Genomic DNA, 23,171 nt, shown 5'->3' with positions numbered 1-23,171 from the left:
CTTTAGAGAGCAAACACAGATTAATGAGACTCAGTGAAGAAGGCCATCAAGGCCAACAGAAACAAGCTCTGACTGGGATTATAATAACACAATCAGTAATCACATTCAGTGTGTGCTATGTGTGTATTATCTGACAGAAGTGAGACCGCACTCGTCCATCAGTGATCTGTGTGTGTGTGTGTGTGTGTGTGTGTGTATGTATTATCTGACCTGGCAGGGGTTTGGGCGGGGGCAGTTTGGGGTTACTGCTGGGTGTGTGGACGCTGCATATCTTGATGAATCCTGCCATCAGCATGATCAGAGCGATTCCCATCAGCAACACCGCCCACCAGTGAGCCTGTACACAACACACACACGTTCATCACACCGAAGCGCACAACACACACACACACACACACACACACACACATTCAACACACCGAAGCGCACAACGCACACACATTCAACACACCGAAGCACGCACGCACACACACACACACACACACACACACACACACACACACACTGAAGCCCGCGCACACACACACACGTGCGTGATGGCCGGACACTTGCCACTATCCACTCTGCGATGTTCTCGTAGAGCTCGGGGTTGAAGATGGCCTTCTTCAGGCGGGCCAGGGGGCCGTCCGCATCCACCAGTCTGCACTTCATGAACACGTCGCAGTAGCCCTTGAAGTCATTACAGGGCGAGCCGGCCTGGAGCGTCGTCACCTTCTTATTGAAGAACCGGGCCAACCCGTCTGAGCCGGTGCTGCTGCAGGTGCTGGGGTTCACTGTCACACACACACGCACACGAGAGGGTTAATAATGCACACTTCAAGAGTGACACACACACTCATACTCATACCCCTGTGGGTTTATCCCGAGGCTGCTGGTCGTTCATCGGTGCTATCGATTTTTCATATCATAATAATTACTGTCGTTACTGTAGGGAAGATAAACTTCAATGTTCTTCTTGATGTTTTAGTCTTGTGCTTTATTTTAAAGTGCCCTTATTAGTGTAATTATACAAATGAGTACTGAGTCATTCATTAAAGGGGCGGTAAAACACGATTTCTCTTGTCTAACTTTAGCTAGTGTGTAATGTTTGAGCATAAACAACATCTACAAAGTTACAATGTTCAAAGTTTAAAGCGAAGGGAGATATTTGCTTTTAAAGAAATCAATTTCTAAGGACTACAGCAAACAGCCGGCAGAAACTACAGACATTCCTCCAGGGTTAATGACATCACCAGCTATAATATTTACATAAACCCCTCCTCCGAGAATATTAAATGAGGGGGTGGGGCCATTTGATTATTGCTGTGGAGAGTTGCTGTGGTATAGTTAGTTGCAGACCAAACGCTGATTTCATTCGGATTGCAGATCATTGTTAATTTGTATTACAAATCTCTCTTTGCTGCACATTTTACGGAGGAAAGCTTTCACAATCGTCGCGAGTTCAATGCAGGATTCGCACAACGGCTTGTCCTGAAAGATGGAGCAGTTCCAATTTTAAAAACGGGCCACAACCTGTAAGTGTGATTATTGTCCGTCGATGTGTTTTCCTGTAATAGTTTTTATTGTTAATTGGAAGAAAACAAATGACAACGCTGTGTTCTGCAAACCAGTTTGTTAAATGCTCATTCATACTTAACATTATCCAAAAACACCAGACGTTACAACCTTTTAAACCTCAACAGTGAACTTGGAATTAGTGTAAATTATTCTTTGATTAAAGCATTTATGTGTTGTTTATCTACAGGCATGCTACACGTGGTTCTGTGTTTGATTTGGCTACTGTAGTAAAGCCAATGTTTAGTGTTGCTTTTGGTTTAATAGTTCTTGCGACAGATATTTGATGTGTTTTACCAGCCCTTTAATATCTGATGTCTTTAATATCTGATGTCTTTAATATCTGATGTGTTTTACCAGCCCTTTAATATCTGATGTCTTTAATATCTGATGTCTTTAATATCTGATGTCTTTAATATCTGATGTGTTTTACCAGCTCTTTAATATCTGATGTCTTTAATATCTGATGTCTTTAATATCTGATGTCTTTAATATCTGATGTGTTTTACCAGCTCTTTAATATCTGATGTCTTTAATATCTGATGTGTTTTACCAGCTCTTTAATATCTGATGTCTTTAATATCTGATGTCTTTAATATCTGATGTGTTTTACCAGCCCTTTAATATCTGATGTCTTTAATATCTGATGTCTTTAATATCTGATGTGTTTTACCAGCCCTTTAATATCTGATGTCTTTAATATCTGATGTCTTTAATATCTGATGTGTTTTACCAGCCCTTTAATATCTGATGTCTTTAATATCTGATGTCTTTAATATCTGATGTCTTTAATATCTGATGTGTTTTACCAGCCCTTTAATATCTGATGTCTTTAATATCTGATGTGTTTTACCAGCCCTTTAATATCTGATGTCTTTAATATCTGATGTGTTTTACCAGCCCTTTAATATCTGATGTCTTTAATATCTGATGTCTTTAATATCTGATGTGTTTTACCAGCCCTTTAATATCTGATGTCTTTAATATCTGATGTCTTTAATATCTGATGTCTTTAATATCTGATGTCTTTAATATCTGATGTGTTTTACCAGCCCTTTAATATCTGATGTCTTTAATATCTGATGTCTTTAATATCTGATGTGTTTTACCAGCTCTTTAATATCTGATGTCTTTAATATCTGATGTCTTTAATATCTGATGTCTTTAATATCTGATGTGTTTTACCAGCCCTTTAATATCTGATGTCTTTAATATCTGATGTCTTTAATATCTGATGTGTTTTACCAGCTCTTTAATATCTGATGTGTTTTACCAGCCCTTTAATATCTGATGTGTTTTACCAGCTCTTTAATATCTGATGTCTTTAATATCTGATGTGTTTTACCAGCCCTTTAATATCTGATGTGTTTTACCAGCTCTTTAATATCTGATGTCTTTAATATCTGATGTGTTTTACCAGCCCTTTAATATCTGATGTGTTTTACCAGCTCTTTAATATCTGATGTCTTTAATATCTGATGTGTTTTACCAGCTCTTTAACATGGGTTTGGTTGATGTAATTATGCATAAGTTACTGTTATTATGTCAGATGTGTAAAATAAAGTGCTCGTTTCAAACAGACTACTGCGCCCTCTAGTGTTGTGTTTGATGACTGCAGTAATGTTATAAAGGCACCCTCATAACATGCACCACTGCATTGAAATCAACACACACACTATAAAATGACATCACAACGGAGACAATTTTCTTGTGTGTGTGTGTGATCAGAGACTGCTATTATTAAACATCGTTTACATCAATGTTTGATACACACACACACACACACACTCTATCTCTCTCTCACACTCACTTTTCTCCATGCAGCACACGTGGCAGAGCTCCGTCTCGTCTTTGCCGTCCACACTGGCGCAGGTGCAAACCTCCAGACCGTACTTCTCACAGATGGAGCCGGAGCAGCCCTGAACACACCCAGGATCAGACATGACTGCTGTACACGTGTGCGTGTGCGTGTGTGTGTGTGTGTGTGAGAGAGTGAGCGTGAGTGAGTGTGTGTGAGTGTGTGTGGTCACTCACCCCGTTGAGGCACACCTGTGTGTCCCCGTGGCAGGCGGTGAAGTTGGCTTTGGGCTCTGAGGTGGGACAGTGTGCTGAGGATCCGCTGCACATGCCCTGGTGAGCGCACTCAGACTCCTCACGACACTTATCATTACGGCTCTTATAGCTGCACTCCGGCGTACAGCACGGACCCTGGCTCGGGCTGACACACACACACACACACACACACACACACACACACACACACACACACACACACACATATCAACACCTGAAGCTGAAGAAAGGATGTTCTTCTCTGCTGCGAGTCAATCAGATCCGGATGAGAAACGGCCTCACATTAACCCTAACACGTCAGCGATGGAGATGGAGTGACCTCTGCTGGTCAGACTGTGTAAGCGCAGGAGTGCAATCTATTATCTATTACTCTATTAACTAATCATCTGGAGTTAAATATTAAGTTATTGAATGCGACTGTTTCAAAATAAGGTTTAGTTTTCTCCATCACGCCCTGATGGAGTTTTGGTTCCTTTGGCTTGGCTTGCTCAGTTGGGGACACTAACATTATGATCAGAATGCTATACCATCAGTATAGCTCCGGGTTAATGATCAGTGTTACAGGACTCAGCCCTTCAGAAACCCCACACTGAAGGATCAGAACATCAGACTGCTGTAAGAATGAGGCAGATCTCTGAGGCAACACACTGATGTGTTTAAAGAGAAGCTGAGAACGAGACGGGATTGTACCTGCAGACTTTGTAGGGTTTGAGTTTGCACTTCTTGTTGTCGGGCTGGTTGGCGTCGTAGCAGCAGTCGTCTTTACACTGATCGCTGTATCCGCAGTCACACTCCTCACCCGGCTCCACTAGCCCGTTCCCACAGATGGGCTGCCCGGACTCTACACACACACACACACACGTCAGCTGCGTCCTCACCTCTGACCTCGCTCCATCAGTCGCTCTGCGTTGCCTCACCTACGAAACAGCTGCCGCGCTTCTTCTCCAACACCTGGCTGATATTCTTGATGCTGCACACCGAGAATTTGTTGTTGTTCAGCTTGTCTCCGGACGTGGCTCGAGCGTACATGATGTAGTTCCCCCGCTCTTTCTTATCCTGACTCTTGGACTCGCCTGGGGTACACTCCGACCCAGAGTCATGCTGAGGGACCATCATCATCATCATCATCATCATATTCATCATCATCATCATCATCATAATCATCATCCTCATCACCACCACCATCATCACCATAATCATCATGATGAAGAAGGATCCGGCACTGAAATGGCCAGCCTGCAGTCCAGATCTTTCACCCATAGAAAACATTTTGCGCATCATCAAGAGGAAGATGCGATAAAGAAGACCTAAGACAGTTGAGCAGCTAGAAGCCTGTATTAGACAAGAATGGGCAACATTCCTATTCCTAAACTTGAGCAACTTGTCTCCTCAGTCTCCAGACGTTTGCAGACTGATATAAAAAGAAGAGGGGATGACACACGGGGGTAAACATGGCCACGGCACAACTTTTTGGAGATGTGTTGATGCCATGAAATTTAAAATCAACTTGTTTTTCCCTTAAAATTAACATTTACTCAGTTTAAACATTTGATATATCATCTATGCTGTATTCTGAATAAAATATTGAATTTTGAAACTTCCACATCATTGCATTCTGTTTTTATTCACAACTTGAAAAGTGTCCCAACTTTTTTGGAATCGGGTTTGTAACTCGTTCACTCACCGGCGAGCCGAAGTTGTGTCCGACCTCGTGAGCGAATGTGATGTGCGAGACTTTGGGAGGCACGTGTGAGGCGTAGTTCTGAACCGTGATGATGCCCGTGTTGAGAGACTTCTTCTTCCCGTCGGAATAGAGCTTACTCTTCTCACAGATTCCCCCCGAGCTCCCTGAGGAAACACACACACACACATCACTCACACACACACACTCAGCACACACGGATCTGAATCAGCTTATGATCACACAGAAGCGCTGACATTTACCGGCGGGAGCTCCGACCCAGGCCAGGCCCAGCACGCCATCGTCGAAGTCTCGGTCCGTGAAGACGTAGGCCAGGCAGTAATCGTCGTGGTTCTGCTCCGAGTTCAGCTCCAGGAACTTCTCCACGCCGATGTTGGAGAAGCGGAACGGGTTGGAGCGATCCCGCTCGTCGCTGGTGGTGTTTATCTGAGAAACCAGTTAAACCAGCTTCAGCAACAGGGGCTCATTCAGATCAATGGCACTGAAACCAGTCTCACTCAGAAAGCTAATAATTATCAGGGACAGGCACAGATAAGACATGACAACATGGCCGTGAGCATTAGACCAACTGCAGCAATGACCATTAAACACATTTAAGATGATTTTAGACAAAATGGCTGAAAAATCATACATACAGTCACTAATAATATGATTACATTATTGTGAGTCTTTAATGACTAATTTTATTTTTGGATGAACTAACATTTTAAGAGTCATTTTGGCATCATGCCTCAACCTCGTCGCATCGCTATACGAAAACGGTTTTGTCCGTTGACAAGAAATCCATTACTTTACGCTGTCATGGTCTGAAGATGACACGATTCGATTTTGGTGAAAATCAGACAAATTGGTATTAGGGGTGTCAAAATTAATCGTTTCTTCGATGCATTGATGCAGACGAGGTGCTCGGTATCAGTTCAGTAATAGACCTTAGTTATAATGTACTGATTATCTTCTGATGTCATTTGTTGCTGGTAGCATAGCCTATCAAAACGAGTTGAATTTTTTTCCGCTAAACGGATATAAACCCGATCTTTAGATTTAATGGAGTTTATGTCACTGAAAAAAACAGGTACGAGCTGCATTTTATTATTCATCAGCTTACTTCACAATCAAAGACCGCAATATGAGCGATCAGTTTCTTAACTTTTAATAAAGATGAATCAATGAATCAAAAGTTTGGACAGGTGGTGGCACTAGAGGGATTGAGTTAGAGACTCCAAAACTGAAGTAGGTAATGTTGGGCCAGTCCTCTATCAGTGTGCCACATTTCATAACTGTCCTGCCAGCGGCTCTATGGGCTGCCTTAGACTCGAGCGGAAGAAGAGGAATATTAATAGGAACGCCAGAGGATTCAATAAGTGCCTTCGGTGCTTGGCCCCTAATCACAGAGAAACAGCAGGTGTGGAATCATCAGAGCAGGTGTTTGTGTGTGTGTGTGTGTGTGTGTGTGTGTGTGTGTGTGTGTGTGTGTGTGCTGACTGACCCGGATCCTCTTGACCATGAAGCTGATGTTGCGGATGCCCATGAAGTCTGTGCCCTGGTAGATGGCGTCGATGGCCTTCACGTGACTGGAGATCTGAGCAGACATCACCATCGCCATCATCATCACCATCATCATCATCACCATCATCATCATCATCATCATCATCATCATCATCATCATCATCGTACCTGAGCGATGACGGCCTCTCTGGTCTTGTAGTATTTGTAGAACAGGTGGTCCGTCTGGATGAAGAGCTGACAGGTGTTTTTCTCCACCTGGGTCATCCTCTTCTTCCTCAATAAGGCCTGCTGCTCCGCTGACCGGCTCTCCGAGACACCGGCCGGATCCTCTGCTGACCGGCTCTCCGGAACACCAGCCGGATCCTCCATCACCGACGCCTGGAACTTCTTCATCCTCTCGAACACGGACGCATCCGCACAGCCGCCCTCCGGCCCGTACTTATGAGGATAATCTGGACCACATCACAGATGAAGGGTCAGGTAGGGTTCAGACACATGCTTATACAGTGAGGAAAATAAGTATTTGAACAATCTGCTATTTTGCAAGTTCTCCCACTTGGAACTCATGGAGGGTCTGAAATTGTCATCATAGGTGCATGTCCACTGTGAAAGACAATCTAAAAAAAAAAATCCAGAAATCCCAATATATGATTTTTTAACTGTTTATTTGTATGATACAGCTGCAAATAAGTATTTGAACACCTGAGAAGATCAATGTTAATATTTGGTACAGTAGCCTTTGTTTGCAATTACAGCGGTGCAATTACAGTTTGAGCTCCCTCCAAAGATCCTCTATTGGGTTTAGGTCTGGAGACGGGCTAGGCCACGCCAGAACCTTGATATGCTTCTTACAGAGACACTCCTTGGGTATCCTGGCTGTGCTTCGGGTCATTGTCATGTTAGAAGACCCAGCCTCGACCCATCTTTAATGCTTTTAGGGAAGGAGAATGTTTCCCAAAATCTGGCAATTCATGGCCCCGGTCATCCTCTCCTTATACAGCGCAGTCGCCCTGTCCCATGTGCAGAAAAGCACCCCCACAGCATGATGCTGCCACCCCCATGCTTCACAGTAGGGATGGTGTTCTTGGGATGGTACTCATCATTCTTCCTCCTCCAAACACGTTTAGTGGAATTATGACCAAAACGTTATATTTTGGTCTCATCTGACCACATGACTTTCTCCCATGACTCTCCCATGAGCCCCAGTCCGAGGGAGATTGACAGTCATGTTTAGCTTCTTCCATTTTCTAATGATTGCTCCAGCAGTGGACCTTTTTTCACCGAGCTGCTTGGCCATTTCCCCTGAGCCCTTTCCAGCCTTGTGGAGGTGTATGAGTGTGTCTCTCGTGTCTTTGGACAGCTCTTTGGTCTTGGCCATGTTAGTAGTTGGACTCTTGCTGATTGTATGAGGTGGACAGGTGTCTTTATCAGCTAATGACCTCAAACAGGAGCATCTAATGTAGGATAATAAATGGAGTGGAGGTGGACATTTTAAAGGCAGACTAACAGGTCTCTGAGGGTCAGAAATCTAGCTGATAGACCCTGCTAAAAAAATCATATATTGTGATTTCTGTAGATTTTTTTCAGATTATGTCTCTCACAGTGGACATGCACCTATGATGACAATTTCAGACCCTCCATGATTTCCAAGTGGGAGAACTTGCAAAATAGCAGAGTGTTCAAATACTTATTTTCCTCACAGTAAAAGCAGACGGTGCAGATATATCACAGCATGCAGGAATAAACCACGCACACGGCACACACACACACACACACACACACACACACACACACACTCTCTCTCTCCCTCTCACATGCACACACACACACACACACTCACGGATGTCGTCCTCATGGTAGATGACGGAGTGGAATGGGACGTTCTTGTCCTGCAGATATCGCTCCACCGGCTCCACGTAAAACGTGCCTCGATGAGTCTGGATGAAGCCCTCGAACTTCCCATCCACCACTGAGCCGTGCGTCAGGGTGCCATGTTCTCCTGCAGACCAGAGATCAGATCAACACACACTCAACCAGACCTGTGTGTGTGTGTGTGTGTGTGTGTGTGTGTGTGTGTGTGTGTGTGTGTGTGTGTGTGTGTTTGTGCTGACCGTAGATCTCTCCTGTGTAGATGTGGGAGGTGTCGTACTCCTGCACTCCTCCAGACGTCTCCAGCTTGAAGTCCTCTGAGAATAGCCGAGTGTCTCTCTTCATGCGCAGGTTAAAGTGTCTGTGGGACAGAAAACACACATCTCAAACAGGACAGCAATAAAACCATGTGAGTCCAGCTGCTCGCTTTCACCTGCTGTGGGCGTTGAAGTCCAGCTGCTGCATCTCTCTCTCTCTCTCTCTCTCTCTCTCTCTCTCTCTCTCTCTCTCTCTCTCTCTCACACACACACACACACACACACACACACACACACACACACACACACACACACACACACACACCTGCCATGGGCGTGAAAGTCCAGCTGCAGCTCTCTCTCCGGATGGGTCAGAGCCCTCCTAGCCCTCTGGTGCTGCACATGCAGATCATCTGTGTCATACGACAGGCCCTCGTAGTGCAGGATGTACTTATTCAGGGGGTTGCCATAGTAACCTGCTCATACACACACACACGCACACATCAGGGTGGTAATTAGAGGTCGACCGATTCATCTGATTTGCCGATTAATTGGCACCGATAGCTGATTGGTGGAACAATCGGTTATCGTCAAACATCAATACCGATAGTTTTTCCGGTTTGCGTCCGCTGCGGGAGTGGCTGAGAAGGCTGCTGTCATTACACAGTAACCTACGAGAGCTCTGAGAAGGGTCTGCTGGCATTAGTGTTGTCAAAAGTACCGACCGCGATACCAATTCGGTACTGAAATGTTAAAAATATGACGCTTTGAGCGCTGTTGAGCGGAATTGTAAACACCTCTGACTGGCCATTGTGCTCACACGCTCATCAAATAGGTCTATGATTGGCTACTTTGATCAGCGCTTCACAAACATCAATGACGCTTTTCACGGAGCGCTTACACCGATACACACAGAGCGTTTGAATGTAGGTGTCTATCAGCCTACCGGTCCGCTGGTCGACGCCTGCTTGTGCTTTCAAACGCTCCCGTCCCGCTTTCAAAACACTTTTCAAACACTTCCGTGTTGTTTCAAACAGCTGCCGTGAGTTGATCATTGCAGCCAATCACAGGCACATCTGACGAGCGCGTGAGCACAATGACCAGTCAGAGGTGTTTACGATTACAGCTCAACAGTGCTCGAAGCATCACATTTTTAACATTTCAGTACCGATATGGTATCGCGGTCTGTACTTTTGACAACACTAGCTGGCATTATATAGCGCGAGAGTGGCCTCTAGATAACAAATTAAAAATTATCACTGTTTACATTAACACCTGAGGGGTGAGGCTGCGCGCTTCACAGCACACGCTGCACAGAGCCCGCTGACATGTCTGACTCGCGTTTAAAACACCGAAAGGGAAACGGTATGAATACAGAAGATCAGTGAGATACGGCGGAGCATCAGTCAGATACGGCGGAGCAACAGTGAGATACGGCGGAGCACCAGTGCGATACGGCGGAGCATCAGTCAGATACGGCGGAGCACCAGTCAGATACGGCGGAGCATCAGTGAGATACGGTGGAGCACCAGTCAGATACGGCGGAGCACCAGTCAGATACGGCGGAGCATCAGTCAGATACGGCGGAGCACCAGTCAGATGCGGCGGAGCATCAGTCAGATGCGGCGGAGCATCAGTCAGAAACGGCGGAGCACCAGTCAGATACGGCGGAGCACCAGTCAGATACGGCGGAGCATCAGTCAGATACGGCGGAGCATCAGTCAGAAACGGCGGAGCATCAGTCAGATACGGCGGAGCACCAGTCAGATACGGCGGAGCACCAGTCAGATGCGGCGGAGCATCAGTCAGATGCGGCGGAGCATCAGTCAGAAACGGCGGAGCATCAGTCAGATACGGCGGAGCATCAGTCAGATACGGCGGAGCACCAGTCAGATACGGCGGAGCATCAGTCAGATGCGGCGGAGCATCAGTCAGATACGGCGGAGCACCAGTCAGATACGGCGGAGCATCAGTCAGATACGGCGGAGCATCAGTCAGAAACGGCGGAGCACCAGTCAGATACGGCGGAGCATCAGTCAGATACGGCGGAGCATCAGTCAGATACGGCGGAGCACCAGTCAGATGCGGCGGAGCACCAGTCAGATGCGGCGGAGCACCAGTCAGATGCGGCGGAGCATCAGTCAGATACGGCGGAGCATCAGTCAGATACGGCGGAGCATCAGTCAGATACGGGGGAGCATCAGTCAGATACGGCGGAGCATCAGTCAGATACGGCGGAGCATCAGTCAGATACGGCGGAGCATCAGTCAGATACGGGGGAGCATCAGTCAGATACGGCGGAGCATCAGTCAGATACGGCGGAGCATCAGTGAGATACGGCGGAGCATCAGTCAGATACGGCGGAGCATCAGTCAGATACGGCGGAGCATCAGTCAGATACGGCGGAGCATCAGTCAGATACGGCGGAGCATCAGTCAGATACGGCGGAGCATCAGTCAGATACGGCGGAGCATCAGTCAGATACGGCGGAGCATCAGTCAGATACGGCGGAGCACCAGTCAGATACGGCGGAGCACCAGTCAGATACGGCGGCGCACCAGTCAGATGCGGCGGAGCACCAGTCAGATGCGGCGGAGCACCAGTCAGATGCGGCGGAGCACCAGTCAGATGCGGCGGAGCACCAGTCAGATGCGGCGGAGCACCAGTCAGATGCGGCGGAGCACCAGTCAGATGCGGCGGAGCACCAGTCAGATGCGGCGGAGCACCAGTCAGATGCGGCGGAGCACCAGTCAGATGCGGCGGAGCACCAGTCAGATGCGGCGGAGCACCAGTCAGATGCGGCGGAGCATCAGTCAGATACGCCGGAGCATCAGTCAGATACGGCGGAGCACCAGTCAGATACGGCGGAGCACCAGTCAGATACGGCGGAGCACCAGTCAGATACGGCGGAGCACCAGTCAGATACGGCGGAGCATCAGTCAGATACGGCGGAGCATCAGTCAGATACGGCGGAGCATCAGTCAGATACGGCGGAGCATCAGTCAGATACGGCGGAGCACCAGTCAGATACGGCGGCGGGGCATCAGTCAGATACGGCGGAGCATCAGTCAGATACGGCGGAGCATCAGTCAGATACGGCGGAGCATCAGTCAGATACGGCGGAGCATCAGTCAGATACGGCGGGGCATCAGTCAGATACGGGGGGGCACCAGTCAGATACGGGGGGGCACCAGTCAGATACGGCGGAGCATCAGTCAGATACGGGGGGGCACCAGTCAGATACGGCGGAGCATCAGTCAGATACGCCGGAGCATCAGTCAGATACGGCGGAGCATCAGTCAGAAACGGCGGGGCATCAGTCAGATACGGGGGGGCACCAGTCAGATACGGGGGGGCACCAGTCAGATACGGCGGAGCATCAGTCAGATACGGCGGAGCATCAGTCAGATACGGCGGAGCATCAGTCAGAAACGGCGGGGCATCATTTCAGATACGGGGGGGCACCAGTCAGATACGGGGGGGCACCAGTCAGATACGGCGGAGCATCAGTCAGATACGGCGGAGCATCAGTCAGATACGGCGGAGCATCAGTCAGATACGGCGGAGCATCAGTCAGATACGGCGGAGCATCAGTCAGATACGGCGGAGCATCAGTCAGATACGGCGGAGCATCAGTCAGATACGGCGGAGCATCAGTCAGATACGGGGGGGCACCAGTCAGATACGGCGGAGCATCAGTCAGATACGGCGGAGCATCAGTCAGAAACGGCGGAGCACCAGTCAGATACGGCGGAGCACCAGTCAGATACGGCGGAGCATCAGTCAGATACCGCGGAGCATCAGTCAGATACGGCGGAGCATCAGTCAGATACGGCGGAGCATCAGTCAGATACGGCGGAGCACCAGTCAGATACGGCGGAGCATCAGTCAGATACGGCGGAGCATCAGTCAGATACGGGGGGGCACCAGTCAGATACGGCGGAGCATCAGTCAGATACCGCGGAGCATCAGTCAGATACGGCGGAGCATCAGTCAGATACGGGGGGGCACCAGTCAGATACGGCGGAGCATCAGTCAGATACGGGGGGGCACCAGTCAGATACGGGGGGGCACCAGTCAGATACGGCGGAGCATCAGTCAGATACGGGGGGGCACCAGTCAGATACGGCGGAGCATCAGTCAGATACGGCGGAGCATCAGTCAGATACGGCGGAGCATCAGTCAGAAACGGCGGAGCACCAGTCAGATACGGCGGAGCATCAGTCAGATACGGCGGAGCACCAGTCAGATACGGCGGAGCATCAGTCAGAAACGGCGGAGCATCAGTCAGATACGGCGGAGCATCAGTCAGATACGGCGGAGCATCAGTCAGATACGGCGGAGCATCAGTCAGATACGGCGGAGCATCAGTCAGATACCGCGGAGCATCAGTCAGATACGGGGGGGCACCAGTCAGATACGGCGGAGCATCAGTCAGATACGGCGGAGCATCAGTCAGATACGGCGGAGCATCAGTCAGATACGGTGGAGCACCAGTCAGATACCGCGGAGCATCAGTCAGATACGGCGGAGCACCAGTGAGATACGGCGGAGCATCAGTCAGATACGGCGGAGCATCAGTCAGATACGGTGGAGCACCAGTCAGATACGGTGGAGCATCAGTCAGATACGGTGGAGCATCAGTCAGATACGGCGGAGCATCAGTCAGATACGGTGGAGCACCAGTCAGATACCGCGGAGCATCAGTCAGATACGGCGGAGCATCAGTGAGATACGGCGGAGCATCAGTCAGATACGGCGGAGCATCAGTGAGATACGGCGGAGCATCAGTCAGATACGGCGGAGCATCAGTCAGATACGGTGGAGCATCAGTCAGATACGGCGGAGCACCAGTCAGATACGGCGGAGCACCAGTCAGATACGGCGGAGCATCAGTCAGATACGGCGGAGCATCAGTCAGATACGGCGGAGCATCAGTCAGATACGGCGGAGCATCAGTCAGATACGGCGGAGCATCAGTCAGATACGGCGGAGCATCAGTCAGATACGGCGGAGCATCAGTCAGATACGGCGGAGCATCAGTCAGATACGGTGGAGCACCAGTCAGATACGGCGGAGCATCAGTCAGATACGGCGGAGCATCAGTGAGATACGGCGGAGCATCAGTCAGATACGGCGGAGCATCAGTGAGATACGGCGGAGCATCAGTCAGATACGGCGGAGCACCAGTCAGATACGGCGGAGCATCAGTGAGATACGGCGGAGCATCAGTCAGATACGGCGGAGCATCAGTCAGATACGGCGGAGCATCAGTCAGATACGGCGGAGTATTAATCAGATATGCTGTCATATTTATTTGGGTTGTGCCGATAGATGATAGTATCGTGTATCGACGATAGGCAGAGAGATCGCCGAAAGCTGAAGCTGTTGGCGATTTCAAGGCGATATTTGGCTTGCTCCCCATGAATATAATTTAAAAAAAAAAAAACATTATTAAATTAAAATATTATGATCATAGTTATTATTATTATCATCATTACATTAATTGTACTTATTCTGCTTAGCCTTACTATTCACATAAACATCACAGCGCGTGGTGATGCACGGCGATGTGCCGCATATATACTGCGAGAGCAACACCACACGCTTTTTTAAAGACTAAAAAACTACGTAGTTTCAGAATTTAATTGCAAGGTGATCAACCTAGCCCTATATTCACAAATTCACATAAGCCACGGCGAAAACGGCATCATCATCATCAGGCTAAAGCATTTTTTTTTTCATAAATGTACATTTATTTTATACTGATAATAATACAATAACAAATTGCTATATTATAATTATAGGCTATAGCCTATAAATTTGAACAGAGCAATCAGTCAAAAAGTAAAAGCAGCTTTATTTCAAACGACTTAACGACTGAACAAAAAATATTGCACTGGCCGTTAAGCTAAGATTTCTTGTTAAAGTGCGGTGAAATACTTAAATGTCAGCAGACAATGTATTTTCTAATAATGTGTTTTAGCCCTTGCCCGCTGTATGGGCTACAGAAATAAATAGTCCATTAAAATAGACAGGCTGCGACACCGGGTTGACGGTAGCCTAAAAATAATAAATAACGAAATAGGCTTTAATAAATAAAAAACACAAAGAAAGAACTCAAATAAAACGGCAAAACAATTAAATCGCCTCAAATGTATAGGCTACTCGAAAGAACTTATTGCTAAAACAAACACAAGGCCACAAACAATTAAGACAACAATTATTGTTATGCAATTCAGGAATCTATTCCCAAAAATGTTTTATATAAGAAAACCAGCTGGTGTACTCTCTGGGGTTTGAGAAGGTTGCGGTGGGTACTGGGGAGTTATGTTGCCCGCTGCACTGAACACGCGTTCCGATGGAGCCCGTTTCACACATACTCCGTCTGCAGTGCGTGTGCGGTGTGTATTTTTTTCCGTCCCCATGTTAACGGATGACAGCTTTCACACTGCACGCGGATGCAGTCCGTCAGTCCGTTCCAGGAGCGGTGCGTCTGCAGCAGTGCACGGATCGTTTTCGTACCGAGTCTATTCTTTGCTGCGCTGCGTTGCTGCATTAAAGCGACAGAACATTGTTCGCATTAAAATAAACATGTACTGACGCGAAAATCTAGTAATTTCACCACAGATGCATATGATTTAAAATATACTCTTGTTTCAAAGTCAACACATGGCTTTTTTTCTCAAGTTAAGCAAGAAAACGAGACTGCAGGATTTCCTTTAAAAGGTTTAAAAACGAAAGAAAAGACGAGAGTCGGCTGTTTTTGAATAGCCTATTGTAAGTTTCTAAGTTAAAATGTTTGTGATTTAGGCTATAACCTATGTTTAAATGTTTTGCCACTTGTGTGAGCTAAATCTAAATATGAATAAATGAATTGAATAAAATGCTGTTTATGCAGGCTAGTACGTTAACCTGACTTAGAAGAGTAAACAAAGAGAATTGCATTTCTGACGAGCCATGTTCAGTAAAAACTTTTGGATTTTAAATAAAAAATAATGAATAAATGCTGTTTGTGGTATTCAACAGCGGACCAGTTGCACACGGATTGCTTCACGGATGAACCTAACTAATTCAAACACAAACCATGGTTAACTAGAAGAGCATCATTTCGTTTGTTAAATAAGAGGCGATCTGGCGCTCGTTGCCGCTGGTTTCAGTGGTGTAGATTTCTCTCGTGGCTCGTGCATGTGCAGAGCACTTTAATCTAACTTTTTTATTCGTTCCGGTAAAATCACGAAACACAATGCACAAAAACTGTCCCTGCTCTTGATGTAAGTCACTGATGATATTCGGTTTTAATGAGAAAAAAATACGAAGATTTAAAGTGTGCAAATCTATGCCTTTATTCACGTGAAAAATCTGAACACTAACGCTATATTGTGTTTAGATGCATCCCCTTATAATACGCCATAAAGTGTGTATCATATGCACACAAAAACCTGCGTAGCCTACCATTTGTAAGCCAAAGCTCATTTTGACGTATACATTCACGAGATTGCACACTCTTACTATTTATAAGTATTTTCGTGAGACTGTCCCACCCACTTTTTAAAACAAATTTATGCCACTGATTGCTCCGCCCCGACGCGATAAGATCGTGTATCGGCGATCTCACAGGCTGACGATATGACGATTGGAAAATTAGGCATATCACCCAACACTAATATTTATCACATATAACGGAGTATTAATCAGATATGCTGTCATATTAATCACATATACCGGAGTATTAATCAGATACGCTGTCATATTAATCACATATACCGGAGTATTAATCAGATATGCTGTCATATTAATCACATATACCGGAGTATTAATCAGATACGCTGTCATATTAATCACATATACCGGAGTATTAATCAGATATGCTGTCATATTAATCACATATACCGGAGTATTAATCAGATATGCTGTCATATTAATCACATATACCGGAGTATTAATCAGATATGCTGTCATATTAATCACATATACCGGAGTATTAATCAGATACGCTGTCATATTAATCACATATACCGGAGTATTAATCAGATATGCTGTCATATTAATCACATATGCCGGAGTATTAATCAGATATGCTGTCATATTAATCACATATACCGGAGTATTAATCAGATATGCTGTCATATTAATCACATATGCCGGAGTATTAATCAGATACGCTGTCATATTAATCACATATGCCGGAGTATTAATCAGATATGCTGTCATATTAATCACATATGCCGGAGTATTAATCAGATACGCTGTCATATTAATCACATATACCGGAGTATTAATCAGATATGCTGTCATATTAATCACATATGCCGGAGTATTAATCAGATATGCTGTCATATTAATCACATATGCCGGAGTATTAATCAGATATGCTGTCATATTAATCACATATACCGGAGTATTAATCAGATATGCTGTCATATTAATCACATATACCGGAGTATTAATCAGATACGCTGTCATATTAATCACATATACCGGAGTATTAATCAGATACGCTGTCATATTAATCACATATACCGGAGTATTAATCAGATATGCTGTCATATTAATCACATATACCGGAGTATTAATCAGATATGCTGTCATATTAATCACATATACCGGAGTATTATTCAGATATGCTGTCATATTAATCACATATGCCGGAGTATTAATCAGATATGCTGTCATATTAATCACATATACCGAGTATTAATCAGATACTGCTGTCATATTAATCACATATACCGGAGTATTAATCAGATATGCTGTCATATTAATCACATATACCGGAGTATTAATCAGATATGCTGTCATATTAATCACATATACCGGAGTATTAATCAGATATGCTGTCATATTAATCACATATACCGGAGTATTAATCAGATATGCTGTCATATTAATCACATATACCGGAGTATTAATCAGATACGCTGTCATATTAATCACATATGCCGGAGTATTAATCAGATATGCTGTCATATTAATCACATATTGCCGGAGTATTAATCAGATACGCTGTCATATTAATCACATATGCCGGAGTATTAATCAGATACGCTGTCATATTAATCACATATGCCGGAGTATTAATCAGATACGCTGTCATATTAATCACATATGCCGGAGTATTAATCAGATACGCTGTCATATTAATCACATATGCCGGAGTATTAATCAGATACGCTGTCATATTAATCACATATGCCGGAGTATTAATCAGATACGCTGTCATATTAATCACATATGCCGGAGTATTAATCAGATATGCTGTCATATTTATCACATATACCGGAGTATTAATCAGATATGCTATCATATTAATCACATATGCCGGAGTATTAATCAGATATGCTATCATATTAATCACATATGCCGGAGTATTAATCAGATATGCTGTCATATTTATCACATATGCCGGAGTATTAATCAGATATGCTGTCATATTTATCACATATACCGGAGTATTAATCAGATATGCTGTCATATTAATCACATATACCGGAGTATTAATCAGATATGCTGTCATATTTATCACATATACCGGAGTATTAATCAGATATGCTGTCATATTAATCACATATACCGGAGTATTAATCAGATATGCTGTCATATTAATCACATATACCGGAGTATTAATCAGATATGCCGTCATATTAATCACATATGCCGGAGTATTAATCAGATATGCCATCATATTAATCACATATACCGGAGTATTAATCAGATATGCCGTCATATTAATCACATATACCGGAGTATTAATCAGATACGCTGTCATATTAATCACATATACCGGAGTATTAATCAGATACGCTGTCATATTTATCACATATACCGGAGTATTAATCAGATATGCTGTCATATTAATCACATATACCGGAGTATTAACCCGATATGCTGTCATATTTATCACATATACCGGAGTATTAATCAGATATGCTGTCATATTAATCACATATACCAGAGTATTAATCAGATACGCTGTCATATTAATCACATATACCGGAGTATTAATCAGATACGCTGTCATATTAATCACATATACCGGAGTATTAATCAGATACGCTGTCATATTTATCACATATACCGGAGTATTAATCAGATATGCTGTCATATTAATCAGATATACCGGAGTATTAATCAGATATGCTGTCATATTAATCAGATATACCGGAGTATTAATCAGATATGCTGTCATATTAATCAGATATACCGGAGTATTAATCAGATACGCTGTCATATTTATCACATATACCGGAGTATTAATCAGATACGCTGTCATATTTATCACATATACCGGAGTATTAATCAGATACGCTGTCATATTAATCACATATACCGGAGTATTAATCAGATACGCTGTCATATTAATCACATATACCGGAGTATTAATCAGATACGCTGTCATATTTATCACATATACCGGAGTATTAATCAGATATGCTGTCATATTAATCAGATATACCGGAGTATTAATCAGATATGCTGTCATATTAATCAGATATACCGGAGTATTAATCAGATATGCTGTCATATTAATCAGATATACCGGAGTATTAATCAGATACGCTGTCATATTTATCACATATACCGGAGTATTAATCAGATACGCTGTCATATTTATCACATATACCGGAGTATTAATCAGATATGCTGTCATATTAATCACATATACCGGAGTATTAACCCGATATGCTGTCATATTTATCACATATACCGGAGTATTAATCAGATATGCTGTCATATTAATCACATATACCAGAGTATTAATCAGATACGCTGTCATATTAATCACATATACCGGAGTATTAATCAGATACGCTGTCATATTAATCACATATACCGGAGTATTAATCAGATACGCTGTCATATTTATCACATATACCGGAGTATTAATCAGATATGCTGTCATATTAATCAGATATACCGGAGTATTAATCAGATACGCTGTCATATTAATCAGATATACCGGAGTATTAATCAGATACGCTGTCATATTAATCACATATACCGGAGTATTAATCAGATACGCTGTCATATTTATCACATATACCGGAGTATTAATCAGATATGCTGTCATATTAATCACATATACCGGAGTATTAATCAGATACGCTGTCATATTTATCACATATACCGGAGTATTAATCAGATATGCTGTCATATTAATCACATATACCGGAGTATTAATCAGATATGCTGTCATATTAATCACATATACCAGAGTATTAATCAGATACGCTGTCATATTAATCACATATACCGGAGTATTAATCAGATACGCTGTCATATTAATCACATATACCGGAGTATTAATCAGATACGCTGTCATATTAATCACATATACCGGAGTATTAATCAGATACGCTGTCATATTTATCACATATACCGGAGTATTAATCAGATATGCTGTCATATTAATCAGATATACCGGAGTATTAATCAGATATGCTGTCATATTAATCAGATATACCGGAGTATTAATCAGATATGCTGTCATATTAATCAGATATACCGGAGTATTAATCAGATACGCTGTCATATTTATCACATATACCGGAGTATTAATCAGATATGCTGTCATATTAATCACATATACCGGAGTATTAATCAGATATGCTGTCATATTAATCACATATACCGGAGTATTAACCCGATATGCTGTCATATTTATCACATATACCGGAGTATTAATCAGATACGCTGTCATATTAATCACATATACCGGAGTATTAATCAGATACGCTGTCATATTAATCACATATACCGGAGTATTAATCAGATACGCTGTCATATTAATCACATATACCGGAGTATTAATCAGATACGCTGTCATATTTATCACATATACCGGAGTATTAATCAGATACGCTGTCATATTAATCACATATACCGGAGTATTAATCAGATACGCTGTCATATTAATCACATATACCGGAGTATTAATCAGATACGCTGTCATATTAATCACATATACCGGAGTATTAATCAGATACGCTGTCATATTTATCACATATACCGGAGTATTAATCAGATACGCTGTCATATTTATCACATATACCGGAGTATTAATCAGATACGCTGTCATATTTATCACATATACCGGAGTATTAATCAGATATGCTGTCATATTAATCACATATACCGGAGTATTAATCAGATATGCTGTCATATTAATCACATATACCGGAGTATTAATCAGATATGCTGTCATATTAATCACATATACCGGAGTATTAATCAGATACGCTGTCATATTTATCACATATACCGGAGTATTAATCAGATATGCTGTCATATTAATCACATATACCGGAGTATTAATCAGATACGCTGTCATATTAATCACATATACCGGAGTATTAATCAGATATGCTGTCATATTAATCACATATACCGGAGTATTAATCAGATATGCTGTCATATTAATCACATATGCCGGAGTATTATTCAGATATGCTGTCATATTAATCACATATGCCGGAGTATTAATCAGATATGCTGTCATATTAATCACATATGCCGGAGTATTAATCAGATACGCTGTCATATTAATCACATATGCCGGAGTATTAATCAGATATGCTGTCATATTAATCACATATACCGGAGTATTAATCAGATATGCTGTCATATTAATCACATATACCGGAGTATTAATCAGATATGCTGTCATATTAATCACATATACCGGAGTATTAATCAGATATGCTGTCATATTAATCACATATGCCGGAGTATTAATCAGATATGCTGTCATATTAATCACATATGCCGGAGTATTAATCAGATATGCTGTCATATTTATCACATATACCGGAGTATTAATCAGATATGCTGTCATATTAATCACATATACCGGAGTATTAATCAGATATGCTGTCATATTAATCACATATGCCGGAGTATTAATCAGATATGCTGTCATATTAATCACATATACCGGAGTATTAATCAGATATGCTGTCATATTAATCACATATGCCGGAGTATTAATCAGATATGCTGTCATATTAATCACATATGCCGGAGTATTAATCAGATATGCTGTCATATTTATCACATATACCGGAGTATTAATCAGATATGCTGTCATATTAATCACATATACCGGAGTATTAATCAGATATGCTGTCATATTAATCACATATGCCGGAGTATTAATCAGATATGCTGTCATATTAATCACATATGCCGGAGTATTAATCAGATATGCTGTCATATTAATCACATATGCCGGAGTATTAATCAGATATGCTGTCATATTTATCACATATACCGGAGTATTAATCAGATATGCTGTCATATTAATCACATATACCGGAGTATTAATCAGATACGCTGTCATATTAATCACATATGCCGGAGTATTAATCAGATACGCTGTCATATTAATCACATATGCCGGAGTATTAATCAGATACGCTGTCATATTAATCACATATGCCGGAGTATTAATCAGATACGCTGTCATATTAATCACATATACCGGAGTATTAATCAGATACGCTGTCATATTAATCACATATACCGGAGTATTAATCAGATACGCTGTCATATTAATCACATATACCGGAGTATTAATCAGATATGCTGTCATATTAATCACATATACCGGAGTATTAATCAGATACGCTGTCATATTAATCACATATACCGGAGTATTAATCAGATACGCTGTCATATTAATCACATATGCCGGAGTATTAATCAGATACGCTGTCATATTAATCACATATGCCGGAGTATTAATCAGATACGCTGTCATATTAATCACATATGCCGGAGTATTAATCAGATACGCTGTCATATTAATCACATATGCCGGAGTATTAATCAGATACGCTGTCATATTAATCACATATGCCGGAGTATTAATCAGATACGCTGTCATATTAATCACATATGCCGGAGTATTAATCAGATATGCTGTCATATTTATCACATATACCGGAGTATTAATCAGATATGCTATCATATTAATCACATATGCCGGAGTATTAATCAGATATGCTATCATATTAATCACATATGCCGGAGTATTAATCAGATATGCTGTCATATTTATCACATATGCCGGAGTATTAATCAGATATGCTGTCATATTTATCACATATACCGGAGTATTAATCAGATATGCTGTCATATTAATCACATATACCGGAGTATTAATCAGATATGCTGTCATATTTATCACATATACCGGAGTATTAATCAGA

At 43.0% G+C, this 23,171-nt stretch overlaps 1 protein-coding gene across 2 annotated transcripts in view; it reads right to left on the bottom strand.

The window, feature by feature from the left end:
• Nucleotides 1-23,171, bottom strand: part of LOC137065563 (disintegrin and metalloproteinase domain-containing protein 10-like) — a 31,158-nt gene that overhangs the window by 3,286 nt on the left and 4,701 nt on the right. The window contains exons 2-14 of one of the 2 annotated variants that reach the window (XM_067437255.1): nt 9,287-9,437; nt 8,947-9,065; nt 8,676-8,834; nt 7,004-7,287; nt 6,816-6,908; nt 5,566-5,755; nt 5,312-5,475; nt 4,545-4,728; nt 4,318-4,468; nt 3,589-3,772; nt 3,365-3,473; nt 553-773; nt 211-337 (exon numbers count right to left, since the gene is read on the bottom strand). In XM_067437255.1, coding sequence (XP_067293356.1) covers nt 211-337; nt 553-773; nt 3,365-3,473; nt 3,589-3,772; nt 4,318-4,468; nt 4,545-4,728; nt 5,312-5,475; nt 5,566-5,755; nt 6,816-6,908; nt 7,004-7,287; nt 8,676-8,834; nt 8,947-9,065; nt 9,287-9,437 — 2,136 coding nt within the window. The remainder of the gene's footprint in view (nt 1-210; nt 338-552; nt 774-3,364; nt 3,474-3,588; nt 3,773-4,317; nt 4,469-4,544; nt 4,729-5,311; nt 5,476-5,565; nt 5,756-6,815; nt 6,909-7,003; nt 7,288-8,675; nt 8,835-8,946; nt 9,066-9,286; nt 9,438-23,171) is intronic. The other variant, XM_067437256.1, reaches the window with a different exon arrangement.

The sequence above is a fragment of the Pseudorasbora parva genome, chromosome 25 (assembly GCF_024679245.1).
Source record: "Pseudorasbora parva isolate DD20220531a chromosome 25, ASM2467924v1, whole genome shotgun sequence".
Classification (NCBI taxonomy): Eukaryota; Metazoa; Chordata; class Actinopteri; order Cypriniformes; family Gobionidae; genus Pseudorasbora; species Pseudorasbora parva.
This window is presented reverse-complemented; position numbering and strand designations above follow the sequence as displayed.